This window comes from Anticarsia gemmatalis, chromosome 18, assembly GCF_050436995.1.
Source record: "Anticarsia gemmatalis isolate Benzon Research Colony breed Stoneville strain chromosome 18, ilAntGemm2 primary, whole genome shotgun sequence".
Lineage (NCBI taxonomy): Eukaryota > Metazoa > Arthropoda > Insecta > Lepidoptera > Erebidae > Anticarsia > Anticarsia gemmatalis.
This window is the reverse complement of record NC_134762.1, coordinates 1,446,052-1,458,861: the sequence shown is the minus strand read 5'-3', so window position 1 is coordinate 1,458,861 and position 12,810 is coordinate 1,446,052. Positions and strand designations below refer to the sequence as shown.

Here is a 12,810-nt window from a genome sequence, read left to right as displayed (position 1 = left end):
ACTGAACGACAAATTAATTCAAAGTTTATTCTTGTACCTATAGTAACAGTTATTTTCCTGGAAGCTATCAGTAATACCTGTTTGAACCAGGGTTGTAACGGAACCGTATCGGACGTGAACCGGAGTTTTAAACATTGGATATATTGTTTTTCTTTTTCTTAAAAAAGACAATTCCGCTCTAAGTATAATTACTGTTGTGTCTCGGGAACTTTTACAAACATACAAGCAACGGACACGAAATGCAACCAGACGCGAAACAATTATCTGTGGATCGCACAAGTAATTGGTCCGTGTGGGAATCGAACCCACGACCTTCCGACGCAATGGTAACATAGCGACCTAAACCACTGCGTCACGGAGGCTGTCGAGTCAAAAGCGAGCGATTAGCCTTCACAAACATTAATAAATTAAACTGTAGCTCGATTCTCTACTACTATTGACTACCGACCACCGGCTTGTCATCGATAAAGTATGAAAATCTGGTTAGCGCCTCTAATGCGCGTCGTTATATCTGCTTTGACAGTATAATATTTTGAACGCCAAACTTTCGTAATCGACAGCACCGACTGTCAAGTATTGTTGTAAGTTGCACCGTGCGTTTAGTTTTGTGAATACAGATGCTTTAGCGGTGCATGCGAAGTTTTTTGACATTTTAAGACACCTACGCATGAGTTTCGAGTGCAATTATAGATCTAAATCATAGAAAAAAAATTCCCCTTAAAATATTAATGTTGCGCACCCTGAAACGTAAGTGCTTGAGGAAAATCCGCAGTAAATACTGATGCGGATCAAATTTTCCATTACAATCCTAGTTTTTATTATAACAGGTTGTAGTTTAGAAAGCGTGTGCAAGGCGATTGAGATTTAACGCGAATTTTTATAAATTAAGTTTTTTTTTGCTTTTATCTATACTAATATTATAAAGCTGAAGAGTTTGTTTGTTTGTTTGTTTGTTTGTTTGAACGCGCTAATGTCAGGAACTACTGGTCCGATTTGAAAAATTATTTCAGTGTTAGATAGCCCATTTATCGAGGAAGGGTATATATACATATCATCACGCTACGACTAATAGGAGCAGAGTACCAGTGAAAAATGTTACAAAAACGGGGAAAATTATGTTTCTCTTATGTGACGCAAGCGAAGTTGCGCGGGTCAGCTAGTCGTAAATATTGACAAAAAAAAAACACTTTTTGCCGCAAATTTTTTTTTGATGAGTCTCACCGTTTGTTGATAAAACGTATTAAATACTATTACTACTATTTACTACTACTACTTACTACTACTACTACTACTACTACTACTAATACTACTACTACTGAATAAATATTAGAAGTTTACTTGTTGAAGAGAAAGCGTTAAGGAAGCATACACTCCAATCCAATACTACAAAAAATGTAATAATGTTTATTTAAAAATGTGAGTGGGGAAATACACGGTATGACATCACAAGCTAAGTCATCTCGGTCAAAGATCACGGACTGATGGAGATAAACTTATACCACTATCGAAAACCGGCTAGTTGTCAAATGTCAAAATGTCAAATTTTATTATATACTAGCAGCCACTCGCGACTTCGTTCGCGTCAACTTTATTTTTCTCGTTTCCACGTATTTTTATTATTGCCATGTAACTTTTTCTTCCTAGGACTCGCAGTTTTTCCGGAAAATGCGATAAACTGATTTTACCCTTAAAAGCTTCCACCCACCCCCTTCTCGACCTTAAATCGCCCGTAATTATTTTTCCTATATTTTTTGCAATATTTTCTTCTCATTCCAAAAGATTTCATCCTAAGTTTTAAACTCTCGCGTTGCATGTTTAGTATAATAATATATTATAATAATAGGATACGGGAATAAACGCGAACACGCATTCTCCATGGTCGCAGGTTGACTCTGAGTCAGCTGAAGCAGCCTGCGACCACGACGAGTATACTTTTGACAGTTCTTTAATGCTTCGGTACTGGACTAATTGCCACATTTCTATGATTATTTTGATTATGATGTAATTCGCTCGAAACGGCCTGAGTATTGGCGTATCTGTGAAATACGAAACCCTGAGTTCACCCGGCAAGTGTCACTAAAGTCGTCTTCGATTGTCGCCGTTGTTACCTTTAGGCGCATCTTGTATTAATAATAGGGAAGATTAAAACAAAGTAAGAAGAAATTAGCAACCACAGTTTTATTCTTAATTATATTCTGTTCTTCTATATTCTAATTGAAGCTTGCTATGATATCATAACGGTTTTTTAAAACTAATCTCACTATACGTAGGTTCGACATATTCTCTTCCAGAATTATTAACATATTCATTGTCATTAAGTACATTATTGTATACATTTTCAACTATATCACTTTCAGGCAGTACTTCAGCGTATAAAGTTGTATTTTCATGATTAGAAACTCTAGGTACTTTGTTAACATAATCAGTAAATTGAGTAGATTTAGGAAAATCTAAAGTAGCATAATTCAAATTTGAATTGTCATTTTCTTTAACAATATTTGTATTAACATAAATTTCTTCTTCGTCGTATTTTGTTTGATTTCTTGTGTTGAAGATTGGGCTGATGTTTCTGCTTCCCTCTTCGTTAATAGTTTTTTCTCGATCATTCCATTGAACAGGATATGGTGGGTTTGGAATATCTTCCTGTAGTCGCGATTTGTCGACATTTTGCTCCTAAAAATTGAAAACATTCAGTTATAAATTGTTTCATAAAATTGGTATTTATCTTGAAATGAATGAAGTGAATGAAGGCAGCACCAATTTTGTATGTGAATGAGAACATCGAGGTGAATGCCTGAGAGTTCAAACAATAGTTCTTCAAGGTACGCAAAGTCCCCAACCCCGCACTTGGCCAGCCTGCGGAATTCAAGGCCTAACCCTTCCTCCATTCCGGGAGAAGACCCTTGCCTAACAGAGGGACATTAATGGGTATAATTAATTTATTACCTGCGTTTTTCTTTTCACCATATAGAATATAATGGTGAAGAGGCAGATCAGCACTATAAATATCACGATGATTATGCCTGCTAATACTGGCCCGTTACTTATTTCATCTGAAATGTATAGAAGATTTTTTTATAATCTTTACTATGAAATCAAAATGTAGGTACTGGGTACCATGTATCCCATTTGACTACTATTTGAAAGCCATATGCTTTAAATTACTATCTCCCTTAGATTATAGTAGGTATTTTACACGGTACTTCAAAGCAGCAATGTGCTAAATAGTGACCTTCAATTGTTCACTAGTTGTCAACCGAGATACGTGCTAAGCCGGCTGGTATTCTAGTAAAATAATACACATTTTTATATACATAAATGCAAGTCTCACTGAATATTTGAAGTACTCTAAAAAGTAACCTCCACTGGACACAATAATATGTATGTATGTGGGTAATAGAATTGCAATACCTTACCATTGAATTTACATTATATTGCAGATGCAAGTTCAGTAATGAAATATCCAAATAATGTCTACGAGAGAGGCCTTTGTCCAGCAGTCGGACAAATAGAATATAATATGTATGTATATAAGTAGTAGAATTGCATTTTTTACTGTTCAGTGACTCACCCGCTTCTTCCATGGGTTTCATGAGAAACAGAATATTAATTTGGCCCTCGATATCTGTCGTGACGTTGTTATATAGTACACATTTTAAACTCATATAGTTATCTGCCGAAGTTAATTTAATTAATCTGCTCACACTGTTTGTTGTTGTGTTTGATACTGAAAAAGAAGAATATTGAGTACTTACTTAATTTACCAGCCTGATCTTTCTTCCAACTACGTTAGAAACGGCTTCCAGTCTCACTGGATGCAGCTGGATACTAGTATTTTACATGACCACAACCCAGTTACCTGGGTCATAACACGATACTCTTCGATATAGAGTTCTTAATAAGTTTAACGGAAAACTGACTTATGCAGTTGCTTTTTCAATACTGATAATGTATTTTGTACTAGCGGCCGCCTGTACTTCATCGCGTGGACTTTTGCACTATTTTATTGCACAAAGCTACCTGCCCGCAGCGTTGTCCACGTGGAATTTCCAAAAATCATCTCTTAGTGATACGGTAAAAAAGAGAGAGAGAAAAACTTACCTGTGCCGTTGAAATCAATGTATGCTTGATCATCAGCTCTTAATAAATTCTTAGAACAGTTCAAATTTAATTCATCGCCGTCGTAGTACTCATAGATGTAGTTTAAATATTTTGACGAAAAATGTACATACTTGTATGATTCTAATAGAATATTCTCGCTTGGCAGATTTATTGACAATTGACTGGTTTCTGTAAAACATAAAATAATTTAATCAATATAAACTTCTTTTATATACGCAATTTGTGACGTTTTAGCAAACATTATATTCGTAACTTGGTTTTATACAGATAGTGTTACCCACTAGAATGAAAATGTACTGCAAAATAGTTCTCATAAAGCCTGCTAGAGGCGCGATCTGATTTTCATACAAAATTTGACGCTAATAATTAAAATTTAATTTTGGTTTCTATTTAGGATTACGTTTAGAAATTACCTATATAGAAATAAATTATATTCTAATTCAGGGGAATATAAAAAAATATGAAGAAAATTAAAAAAAACACACATAACTTGAAGACTTCCTCCTCTATAAAAATAATTTTCGAAACTTACCAATTATTGTCAGAAATTTAAAAGTAATTATTACAAGGTCTTCTGCTTCGATTGAATTTGAAGCATTCGTGTTCTTGTATATAATGTACACCAACTTCGATCTGAATGTCGGCGACATCTCGTTTGTTACCTGACCAATGCTTGGCGTTTCTGAAACCGTTGTGAAAATATTTTATTATAATACTCGCTTTTGCCCCCGACTTCGTCCGCTTGGTTTGTGCCTTAAGACATAATTTTCATACAAAATTTTATCCCTTGGGAGGTAGAATTAATCAAAATCCTTTTTGCGGATGCCTACGTCATAATATCTACCTGCATGCCAAATTTCAGCCCAATGCGTCCAGTGGTTTGGGCTGTGCGTTGATAGATTACTATGCCAGTCAGTCTTTTAGTCACCTTTGATGATATATATTAAGATTTGTTCGACTGATTCATTAATGAATAGAATGGCTACAGATTTGTTGCCGATGATTTCAAATAAAATTAGCAAACCAATACATTTAATTTTTTTATTAGAGCAGTGATAGCCGAGTGGACTAAAAATGCACATCCCACGCAAGTGGTCGATGGTTCGAACCCGAAGCAACACATATAGTACATCAAAAATAATAATTATCACATTATTGGAATTATGAAGGAAAATATCGTAATGCAACATTGCATGCCTGAGAGTTCTTTAGAACAACTTTTGTAGGTATGATAAGTCCCAACCCATAGTTTGGCCAGCGTTGAGGACTCAAGACCTAATTACGGGACCCTTGCCCAGCAGTGGGACAATAATGTGTTAATTTTATTTATAACAGTGTCGTCGTGGTGTCATAGTTAATTTATTTTTTTACCTTTAATGACCTCTGGGTGTATTGTTGCTACGGTATAGCCTGGATTTTCAGTAAAGCATCTAATTCTTAAAGGTTCGTTAATTAAATATCCATAATTGTAGTATACTCCAGGGCTAGTAGACAAACGGGTGCCTCTAACTATACGTCCATTGATTTCAACATTTGCGATACCTGAATAAAAAAACGAACAAATATAGTACAACTAGCCTGCAATCTTTTTCTCCTTTTTCTTCTTCTTGTCGTGCCCAGTTCAAATACTACTATGCGGTCACCCATCTATGGAATGACCGCGCCAAAGTTTGTTTACCGCATAGATCGTTTACTGACCGGTGACCGCAACTGGCTATGGGCACCTCAATGATAGCTAATGAAACAGACTCTACGCAGAATTTAGCTTAGGTTCGCCTGCTTTCAAGTGATCAAGAGTTCAAACCCGAGGCAACACACCGATTACTTTTTGAAGTTATTTGTATATAATTCTCTGGTTTTTGCCTATCCCTATGGTAAAAGACTTGATTTTATGCTACATAGATAAAACCAAGTAGGTGAATTAGAAGTAACGAGTACTTGCTCTAGCGGTGAACGAAAACATCGTGATGCCACCTTGCATGCCTGAGAGTTCTTTAACACAGTTCTTGGAGGAATGCAAAGCCTACAACACTGAGAAAGCCAGTGGGAAAAAATACAGTATAAACTCACCATCTAATTTACTTTTTAACACAAATGTTAAGGTAACTGTGGCAATTGGTTTATTTGAGCACGTATACTTGCAGAAAACCCGAGTGCTGTTGTGTTCCGACTGTAAAGTTGTTCGGAAACCCACTGTTGTCTTCGATGATGTGTTGTTTAAAAAATCTGGAAAATAAGTATAATTATTATACTAGAGGGTCTTGTTTCATACTTTGAAAGAGTTATTCAAAGTATAAATTCATGATCTATACAAAAATTTATTACACTAATGACTGTATTAGAAATAATTATCACTAGTTCCAACAGTCAAAAACATCGTGATGCAACCTTGCATGCCTGAGAGTTCTTTAGAACAGTTTTGAAGATATGCAACCCTCAGTTGGCCAGCGTGGGGGACACAGGGCCTAACCCCTCCCTCATTACGGAAGGAGATCCTGGCCCAGCAGTGGGACTGTAATGCGTTAAATTGATTTTATTTTGAAAATAAACTAGATATATCGTGTGTGCTAAGGCACTCTACTAGGTTGTTGTTTTTAATTCGTGATACATTACCAAATAACGGATCGGTGGTTTCGTATTCCAATTGAACTGAACATCTGGGATCTGGACTTAGACAAGTCAAGTCGATATAGTCTCCTTTCAAATAATTATACGTCGTTGAAAATGTACTGGCGTTGTGTTTCTGAAGAGGCAGCACTACGCGGTTCACAAGCAACGTTTGCGGCGATTCTGTTTAAAATAATGAAGTTATTAAGGTATTCTAAAGATCTTGTGGCTTAGTTAATAACAGCCGTGCGGATCGATCTCTGAGGTTAAGCTATGCTTGCCGAGGTTGATTTGTTGATGGGTGACCATCTTATATATATCGAGTTCCCCCGTGTTTCGGAAGGCACGTTAAATTGTGGGTCCCGGCTGTCATTTTCGAAGATCTTTGACAGTCGTTAACAGTAGTCAGAAGCTTGAAAGTCCTACCCTTACCCTTTTATATATTGCTTCCTTTACCCTTTTATATTTTGCTATTGAAGAGCGAGACCTCCTAGCACAGGTATATTTTTTACTTAAAAGGAGGTCTCTATGTAACATTTATTGTAAAAGTTGTACGAGATTACGAAATAAACATTTTTGTTTTTTTTTTTTTTTTTGATTTTTTTTTGAAAGTCTGACAACCATTCTTACCGAAGGGTATCGTGTTATCCCAGGTAATTGGGTTGCGGAGGTCAGATAGGCAGTCGCTCTATGTAAAACACTGGTATTTAGCTGCATCCGGTGAGACTGGAAGCCGACTCCAACATAGCTTGGAAGAAAGGCTAAGCTGATATATTAAGGTACCCAGGATTCGAACCTCTTGCACGGCAGTCGATTATACGATTGAACACAAACGCGAACCAATACACGGAGAAACTAATGAGGATATTTTAAGTATACAATTTTAGGTGAAATGGCTAAAATATGAAGGTAATCTTTGAAAGCGTTTTTGGATATCACAGGTCGGGCTGTTTATTATTAGTACATAGATAAAAAATATATATAAATATTGTACTCACTCGCATTCAAAACTTCGACATCGAAATATAAATATGATCTCTTGGCATTACCAAAATGTTCGATTTCGCACATCCATGTATCACTCATACTATCTTTTATTGTAACCTAAAATTTAAAAGAAAAAAACGGCCTAGTTACACAGTATTTCGTTGTCGTTTTCACACATTCCAACATTGATTAAAAATGACAAAACACTGTAAGCTAATTAGCGGGCATATACGTATCTCAGTTGGCAACTAGTGTACGTCAAATTGATAGTCACTATTCAATACATTGATGCTTTGACGAAACGTCTTATCAGTTGCAAACTACTTCAAACAGAACGTTTAAAAAAAGGATCTTGGTTGCCATTTCGGCAAATATGTATAAACTTAGGTAGTAACTCACCTGGACAGAACAATCATAATACCGATAAGGAGATCCATACGTGTTCTTATCTTGTAAGAATATTTCTCCATACAGGAAACTTTGGCACCTAAAAGTAAATTGATTAGAAGGATGATACCAGGGTTTCTTAAGTCTCACATTTTAGGCATGTACATGGCATTGCTTTCACAGGGTTAAATTTTAAACACTAACAACCTTGCATTGCTAGATAGCTAACTATATAAGCAACAATTTTTGTTTTATGAGTTTTGACATAATTTAATATATGACAAAAAAAACTATTTATATTTTTTTTCCGTCTGCGGTTCACCCCAACCGCGCGCGTCACAAATGCAAGTCTATTTACCTAATATTGGCATAAAATAATGAACATTCAAGCCGGTACATTTTTTTTGTACTTATACAAGCGAAGTCGATATAGTCTCATAGTGTTTGAAAACACGTATAACAAAAGTTTTTACTTTCGAGGCTAGTTATCTAGTCCTGCGAGATATTTTGGTGTTTATAAATGACCCAATTGTATGAGCTAGTTCACACATATCGCAGTATCCTTGATCCAGTAAAAAATAAACCCTCTTATTCATAAAAATATATGAAGTTATAAAAGGCTTTTGAAGTGTTTTCTTTCACTCCTTAGCGAAATGAAAGAGAGATAACATATTATAGTGGGTTTTTAACTAAAATGGGTTTATAGTGTGTTTATGAATAAGACGGAAAGTCTCCAGCAGTCGGCGCGTTGTCTTTTCTTTCCCCTTGTACGCGCGCTCTTTCACGTGCGATTGTTGTTTCATGCGCGATAGAGTATGTGCGTAATTCATTTATTATTATTATTACATATAAATGTTGAAGTAAGGATAAAATATATACCGTAAACAATAAAAGGAAAGAAAAAAACATGTAAAAGGAATATTAGAAAATAATATAATAATATGTAATAATTTATGTTGCATATTTAAATAACATTAAATTATTTTTCAGGTATTTTTCATTCTTATTATATTTTTAAGATACTTAACAGAATAACTCAGAAACGACTTTTTTGCTCGACCTAGAATTCGAACCCGAATCATGGCAGTCATGGCCGTATCAATAGAAGCTCACCTTTCCACCATGCATGTGAGTAACCCAATACTATTTTAACCAGGGGGTTATCACGTATATCAGTTGACAACTATTTGAACGCCACTATGATGTTGATCGTTTTCTTCCTTAGAAAATAGCGATTAGCACGTTATACGAAAGCAGCAACGTATTAAATAGTGACCATCAACTTGACGAACACTAGTCAGCTGATATACGTGATAAGCCCGCTCATGGTCTTCTGACTTATATCAGCTATGCGAGTTAGGGAGTTATAAAATGCTATAGAGAGAGCGGTGATAGCCGAGCGGTGGTATATGTTGATACCTCCCCGCAAGTGGTTACAGGTTCGAACTCGAGGTAACACACCAATGACTTTTCGTGGTTATAGAGTTTATAGTAGTTTATAGTTTCGTAGTTAGAAATATATCACTTGTTCCAACTGTGAAGGAAAACATCGTGATGCAAACTTGCATGCCTAAGAGTTCTTTAGAACAGTTCCTGAAGGTATGCAAAGTCCACAACGGGTAATCGGCCAGCGTGGTGGACTAAAAGACCTAATCCCTCCCTCATTACGGGAGGAGACCCTTGCCGAGCAGTTAGACATTAAAGGGTTAAATTGTAATATTATTAAACATATTAGAACAAACCTTATCGCTTTGATAAAACACTTTTGTAGTGTAATATCAAATAAACTGTTTAGCGGCAATTTAAGTAGTGGGTAATGCTCATGAGTACCGGCTTCTATTTTATTAACGTACATATTTTGTGCATCTGAAAAAAAGAGACCTTACATATTATAGCTGTGGGAAATCTCAGTGAAACGGTAGTATTCTACATGTACTACAAATTAACTAGTGGATCCGCGTGGCTCCACTCGTGTTTAAGTTAGAAATAAAACAGTTGACATTGAACCCCTATTTTAATCTGCTTGGGAAACATTTTCTTGAATACTTTCTTTTTTGAAGACCCGCATACTATTCTTTATTTATTACCACGTTTCGCCATCAACAATGTTGGTCCACTTAATAAGGCAAGCCTATTGCCAAATACCGGGAAATTGCCACACTCCGGGCTAATATTGAGAATAATCTAATATAAATTAGAAAAATACCAATAGCACTTTGTCCAACCTGGAAATTGAACCCGAGATCTCGGTGTCAGCGGTCCTACACACTACCACCCAGACTACATACTCAAAGCTTAAAGTGATTATTTTATTTAAGTTAGTGCAAAGATGTATTAATGAAATTAAGAAGATGAAGACTAAAAAAAGAATAAAAAGGAGTTAGTTTTATATACTATTTAAATTCTATAACTTACAGATTGCCTTAAACAAAGTGGTACAGATGAACATGATTATGAAAAAATCCATTACGTAGATATCCTCTGAAACTTTATGTTTAAAAAACAATTGAAGGAAAGTACTCGTAAAAGACACACAAACACTTTATATCACTTTAGAATGTATACTACAGATTGTCAGTACAATACATACTTCAAAAACAAAAAGTACAATACAAAAATCGTTTACTTGGAAGCTTTCGCGTTGCGTTATTTATTTCTAATATTGTCCTGAATTAAAACGGATTTTAAACTAACAAAATTCGCGGTAAAATTTCCGTATAACATTAATTATAAAAACTGTTAACACTAATATAAATATTATGTACAATTTTATAATATTATTCCTACTCAGCTGTCGGTATAAAACTAATCGACGACATTGTTTTGAACAAAGAATAAGGAAAACATGACAATATCGATGATTAACTACGTAAATGGGTTGTAGAAATATGACAAATACGGTTTTTCGTAGAAATGGCAGGATGGGTGGGACTTTCAACTCCTACTTTTCCTTCATTCGACGTCCTCATAGCCGATATTCGACTAAAAATCAGAAGCACGATAACCTACAATTAATCTATCGAGTAATGAGCGTTTGACGTTTAAAATGTACTGCAAATATAGTTTTTAAAGCACCCGTTAGAGGCGCTGATTTGGTTTTTATACCTCTTTTTCTATTAAGCTAGTTGGTTGTCGATAGTCGATGAGGAGAATCGCGTTCCAGTATATCAACTCCTTAGACAAAAATGTTTTTACGAAATGACATATTAAATTTATTTCTGCAACATGATATTGTTATTTCCATAACAAATATAAACGTTTTAGTGGTTTTCCGCAATGCATGACGAACTTTATAATTTATTGGAAAATGATAATGACAGACACAATGATCTGAGTATTTATATATTATCAATTAGCTATATACTATGAAAGAACGTAACTATGTAATTCCCTGAGAAAGATGTGAGTAATTCTACTAACATTATAAATGCGAAAGTTTGTGTGGTTGGATGTATGTAAATATGTTTGATGTTAATGAAATCTTATATACAGATAGTTTATAATCTATATTCAGATAGATTATATTCTCTACAGTCGGTACTGTCAAGAATCAAGAGTTTGACATTTAAAATGTACTGCCAAAATAGTTCCTACGACGCACGCTCGGTAGAGGCGCTGATCAGATTTTCATACAAAATTTCTTGATAGCTAGCCGGTTGTCGATAGTCGATAGTGGTAGAGAATCAAGCTACTAGGCAATAATGACCTCGATCCCCTAAATCACTTCACACCTAAGGGTCTGTATCAACTCGATCGCAACTCAATTTAAACTACGCTTATCTGGATTCCCATCAAATGACGGTTATCATTTCTTGATGAATTATTGCTAGTAGTTTTGAACCTTAAGTTTGCTGTAAGGGATAACGTTTGGTATTTGTATAAGATTTTAGCGACATTTATAATATTTGATTCAGCAAATATTCATATTATTAGTATTTTTTACTTCAGTTCTATTAGTCATAGCGAGATTGTTATTATCATAGCCTTTATCAATAAATTGGCTATTTAATACTAAGATACTTTGTCAATTCAAAGTCAGAAGTTACACGTAAACAAATATATAATACATATGAGATATACAGACATACATATAATAGCATTTGTATATTATAACTAGGGATTGCAATCCGGCGGATCCGGGGATCCGGCGGATCCGGCGTGTTTCTAGACCTACCGGCACCTATCCGGCCGGATCCGACCGGTTTATACCGTATTGCAATCCCTAATTATAACTAACCGCGATAGCTTAAACACTTTAAGTAATATTAATTTGAAAGTCATACAACACTTTACAGCTAAACCTATGATCAGATTTTGGTAAAATATATCATTTAATACAACGGGTATTAGATATTAATGTACGATCTACGATAGTTCAAAAACGTAAAAACTTGCATCTTGTAGCCCAAAGATCTTACAAAATGACACTACGCGATTTCTAAGATAAATAGCTTTAAGATGACCTATTAATTTGTTTTGTCAACTATTCCGTACAGCTGCTTATAATTAACGTTTGAACATAATCTCGATGGTATTGGGTACCAAACGGTAATAGTTAAATTAGATTCGACTATGGATATGATGGCCTAGTTTGGAGCAATTTCTGTACAATGGATAAAATAAATAAATATCATCGGTCAACTCATTCACGGTCATTTGATTCTAAACTAAGCAAAGCTTGTATTTTGGTTACCAAATAACTGGTAA

General features: G+C 35.1%; 1 protein-coding gene across 2 annotated transcripts; it reads right to left on the bottom strand.

The window, feature by feature from the left end:
* Positions 1-2,179: 2,179 nt before the first annotated feature.
* LOC142980599 (uncharacterized) lies at positions 2,180-10,895 on the bottom strand. 2 transcript variants are annotated; one of them, XM_076126068.1, is made up of 12 exons: positions 10,519-10,895; positions 9,846-9,969; positions 8,116-8,203; positions 7,728-7,833; positions 6,736-6,912; positions 6,193-6,348; positions 5,494-5,664; positions 4,655-4,804; positions 4,102-4,290; positions 3,572-3,727; positions 2,947-3,053; positions 2,180-2,673 (listed from the first exon to the last, which is right to left on the bottom strand). In XM_076126068.1, exons 1-12 carry the CDS (start codon positions 10,568-10,570, stop codon positions 2,233-2,235), a joined length of 1,917 nt encoding a protein of 638 aa, XP_075982183.1. In that variant the 5' UTR covers positions 10,571-10,895; the 3' UTR covers positions 2,180-2,232. The 2 variants fall into 2 exon arrangements, with proteins under 2 accessions (XP_075982183.1, XP_075982184.1); XM_076126069.1 differs by lacking the exon at positions 2,947-3,053 and having other exon boundaries at positions 2,455-2,673.
* Between the last annotated feature and the right edge of the window lie 1,915 nt (positions 10,896-12,810).